Source organism: Scardinius erythrophthalmus, assembly GCF_964197995.2.
Source record: "Scardinius erythrophthalmus genome assembly, chromosome: 11".
Classification (NCBI taxonomy): Eukaryota; Metazoa; Chordata; class Actinopteri; order Cypriniformes; family Leuciscidae; genus Scardinius; species Scardinius erythrophthalmus.
In genome coordinates, this window is record NC_138231.1 from 5112201 (window position 1) to 5117200 (window position 5000).

Here is a 5000-nt window from a genome sequence, read left to right on the forward strand (position 1 = left end):
AAACATGCAACGTTGCAAAGGTCATATCACAAAGTTTTGACAAACTACTGTTTGAAACTCATCACCATTACGTACTGTTACCCTTTAATGCCGCATTCTATCATCATTTATTTATTATTTGCTTAAGCTCAATAAATCCTTCTCTTGATGTAATGCAAATGTCAAAAATGCACCACATTTGAAGACTGACCCTGTTGTGTCGTTCTCGCTCTTCATGAACAGTGTGTGTGTGTGTGTGGATGCTGATGAAGGTTTTCGGATTCTTGTTTCCGCTCCTGTTGAATGTCAAATGTTCAGAAAACGAGAGAGGATGCAGGACACACACACACACACACACACACACACACATCACAGACACACACACTCGTGCACACCTACACACACACAGACACAGACACACACACACAGACACACATAATCACATACACACACACTTACACACACAGAGACACATTACAGACACACAGATGAAATACACACATCACACACACACACAATGACACACACACAGCTCACCTTTCCCAAATAACACAAAACGCCAAACACGCCGACTGCTGGATTGTGCGTGTGTGTGCATGTGTCAGTGTGTTTATTGTGTTTTGCTTCACGTTACTCTGCAGACGTGTGGAATTCACCCGTCATCTCTCTCCACCAATCACAGCGCAGCATCATTTAAACAGAGGAAAACTCCAGCACAACTAACACACACACACACACACACACACACACACGGCCTGTTTTCTCTCTCTGTCTTTTCCACTCTGTTTAATTGACCATCTCTCCTCCGGTGTCTGTGTTTTAGGGCACTAGGAGGGCAGTAAATGACCCCCTCTCACATCACATGACTGAGCACATGACATGTCACGTCCACTCTCTCCACTTCGTCCTCTTTGGTCTGTGTTCGGAATAGCTATATATATATATATATATATATATACTTGATAGATAGAACTATATAGATGGTGTGCATCATGCTAAACATTTCAAACAGTAGAAATAAAAGTTTTTTACTTCATTGAGTGGCCTCTTAACAGTGCTAATTCAAACACACTCTTTTCCACACTGATATATGTTTATCAGTTTGTATTGGTTTCATTTTTCAGAGGAATCATAAAAGAGTGCATTAGTGCCCACTCCCTAAAGTATTTTCCATTCGTTTTTCCCCTGATTTTTTAAAAGTCTTCGAAAAAAGCGCTATAAGCCATGAACCAAGCCAATCAGCTACGAGATAAATCACAACACTGCAAACTTTGATCTGAAGCAAAAAAGTATTTGAAAATCAAAGGTACAAAACTGTGCACTTAATGGCTTAAAAAGAACTACAATCCCATGAAGCCTTGCAGACAGCATAATCGAATTAAAAATGATGGCGAAACAAAACTACTAATTTACAAATGTTGATATTAACAAGATATTTTGCCATGTGTTGCTTGTTTCGTCTCTGATTGGTGGAATTTTCTGTACGGCATCTTGGGAAATGTAGTTTTTCACCACAAATTCCGCTGTTAAACACGATTATTTTATCCTCAACAGAAGCTAATGCTATCGATTAACAACCTCGTAGCTCACACTCTGTCTTTAAAGGTTTATAAGTTGCTGTTTAAAATCAATTTCCCTATGGAGAAAATGAATTGATACTTCCGGAGCCCGACTGTTGCACTCTTCCCTGCAGCACTGGCTCTTTCTGTCTGTTTTGACCTGGTTTTATTCTTGTCTTCTGTTTATTGTAGGTTGTGTTCAGGTAAACCTGCACCTGAGCTGCTTTAAAGCGCTTTATATTGGTGTGATCAGTGGCCTAGAGGCCGCTCTCTGATTGGAGATCCCACACAGGTGTTGTCTGTCATTTGAGCCGTGATTGGTGAAAGGAGCTGTCAATCAGCGGCTGGAATGTTGGCTTCTTTCCGAGAACAATAGCAGGAGGGATTGTGTTCGGAAAGCCTAAAGCCCTCCGAGGAATCCCGAGTGGATTGTACAGAATTCCTTTCATGAGCAGGAGAACAGGCCTTCTGTATTACACCACTCTTTCAGCATTATTATTTCATCATTTTTTCATCAGTAGGAATGCATTTGAGTGTCTTTGTTATTTTTGCTATTTATCTGAGGCTGATTACAACACATTAAATCATGGTGACTATACTTCTACTTTGCATTTCTTTTAAATATATAATTGATTGCTATTAGTTTATTATATATTATAATAAAAAGGAATAACCAGGAAACTCCCATTGGGAAAGGGAATCTTAACGAAAACTCTCGCCATGTGTTATTAAGAGTATTTTATTATTTGATGTGAATGTTATCATTAACATGATATCGCGACAATGTCAGATTTGAAAGAAAATTCAGTCTTCAACTTTTTCATGTTAAAGTCAGCATGAAACGGAAGTTGCGAGCCTTTTCTTCCCTATTGTGACGTATATCCGAGTGAAACAGCTCCTCGAACAAAAAAATCAAATAAAATTGTGCGCTACTTGATTTTGTCCATCAGAAACTGATTGAATTGTTGAATGGCTGTGGCTTGCTATTGGTCCATCTCATGTGATTGACAGATTGCCCCGCCCAATATTCCAATAAAAAAGACTTTAAGCTCACGTTTGTGACTAGCGTCTCTGATTGAGATGAACACAATGAATTTTAGAAATAAAATTCCTAAATTCCTGCAGTCACTCTCCTCTTCCTCTCTGATGAATGACAAGCTTTGAATAGTTAAATGTGTGTTTCCTGATGTCATAAGCCCCGCCCCCTAAGTTCTGTGATGTTGTAACTGTAACTGTGTCTAAATGCAGTGACCGTGACAAATGGAGCTCATTAAGATTAATAGAGGATGAAGGAGCCTTGATTGTGTGTGTGTGTGTGTGTGGTCCTGGTAATCCCTACATTACTGGGATAAAATGTCCCCACAAAGATCGCAATATGGCAATATCTGAAATCCTTGAGGGGGGGATTTGTGGGTCCCCGTGAGGAAAACAGCATATAAATCATAATACATTATGTTTTTAGAAAATGTAGAAATGCAGAAAGTTTTGTGTGATGAGTAGGTTTAGGGGTCGGGTTAGTGTAAGTGGAGACAATATACAGTATAAACAGTATAAAAATCATTTTGTCTCTGGAAAGTCCCCATAAAACATGGAAACCCACGTCTTTGTGTGTGTGTGTGTGTGTGTGTGTGTGTGTGTGTGTGTGTGTGTGTGTGTGTGTGTGTTGAGCCTTTGGTGGTCTGATCTCTACAGGTCTGGACTGGTTGTGTATATTGAGGTAATGTTTAGTGCTTTGTGTGTCTGTGTTTCCATTATTCCTTTGATGAGTTGACATCACTCACTCGGCACGGAAGCGTTTGTGTAAATCGCTCCTTTCCGTTTGTGGAAATGGACTGTTAGGATGAAACGCTTTCTTTGTTGAACCTACTAAAAACAGAAAGTAAAAGCATTCATTTAAGAGTATTTTTGTGGTAATTTTTTTTTTTTCTCGTACTGAACAATTTATTGAGTTGGGTCAGGAACACCTTATGCTGGGTACACACCAAAAGATAATCGGGCTGATTTTGGGCCGATTTCCTCTCTTCCGACAATATGTCCCGATTATCTTATCAGATTTTCCCTTGGTGTGAAGTGTGTTTAGAGTGTCCGAACCTGCTCGGAAGAACACCGAAATATATTCAACATGTTTAATATTTACGATCAGAAATCCTGATGTGTGTGGGGAACCCCGAGGACAAACTCGCACACGCTCTGGAGATTATCACGTGAAACGAAACAATATCCAATCAGAAAGCGAGATGATGGAAGACGGAAGCATAACAAACGCAAAGTGAAATTGATGTGGACAGCGAGTATTGTTGTTCCAACAACAAAATCATTCCAAACACTATCATCGCAATTTCTTCCTGCATATCGTCCGCCGTGCTTATTCTGAAGTCTCGCGAGATTTTGCGAGATTTCCTGTGTTCACAGTCAAGACTCTGGTTGAAAATCTGTTTGTGTGTGGTGTCTTTGTCACATCATGGCACACCACACACTATAGGAGCAAAACGGTTAAATCTAGGATTTTTTGTCCTCATGTTTGTGGTCTATCACATTTTGAAAATCTTATAAGATATAAAAAATCTTCTGGTGTGTACCCAGCATTAGCAACCACTGCAACACTCTAGCATTGACGGATTGCACAGACAGATCAACCTCTTTTATTTTTCTTCAGAATTTAAAAACGAGATGTGTGAGATGACGATAGTTTACAGTGAATGATAATAACAGCTGTGTTTTCTTTCTGTGGAAGGTTATCTGTCCCGTGTGCTGAGGAATTACACTGAACAGGCGTGTGACGGAGAATTCCTGACTGTCCGCTGCCCGCCCAGAACATCCATCACCGTCCAATCGGCTTTCTACGGCAGAAAAGACCCCGCCCACTCGCCTCAGTGCCCATCCATTTACAGCAGTGCTGGAACACGCTCAGTTAATGACATCACTTCCTGTCATGTGTCTACATCTTTGCAGGTAATACACATTATTTATAATATAGGCCTAATTATAATATAATATTTTATAATTTATATATATTTATTATTAGCTTTCATTTTTTTAATTGATCATTTTAGTGGTAAATTTATATTAATTTAAATTTTTTTATTAAATTATTATTAATAACGTATTAATAATATTAAATAATTATTACATTATTTTAATTTTTTGTTAGATTTTATTGGTCATTTTAGTACTTCAACTTCAACTTATTTATTTCAGTTAGTTGCCAAGTTTCCAACATTTCTAATTTTCATTTAAGTTTTTTAAGATTTTCATTTAATATTTATATTTTATTTTAGATTTATTTCAGTTCATATACATATATACATATATATATATATATATTTTTCATTTCTTGTTGAATATTACCACATTTCACTCAGAAGTATGTCACATTAAAGAAGTCAAATAAAAAAACTCAATATCTTCTTCTTATCTGTGAATGTGAATTCATTGTATGTGTGTGGCCCAGTATTATATCAT

At 37.9% G+C, this 5000-nt stretch overlaps 1 protein-coding gene across 1 annotated transcript in view; it reads left to right on the forward strand.

Annotated features, from left to right (window-relative positions):
• Positions 1–5000, forward strand: part of eva1aa (eva-1 homolog A, regulator of programmed cell death a) — a gene marked incomplete at its 3' end in the record, with an annotated part of 26213 nt that overhangs the window by 7083 nt on the left and 14130 nt on the right. Inside the window, exon 2 of the mRNA XM_081378123.1 lies at positions 4273–4490. Within this exon, the coding sequence (XP_081234249.1) occupies positions 4273–4490 (218 nt within the window). The remainder of the gene's footprint in view (positions 1–4272; positions 4491–5000) is intronic.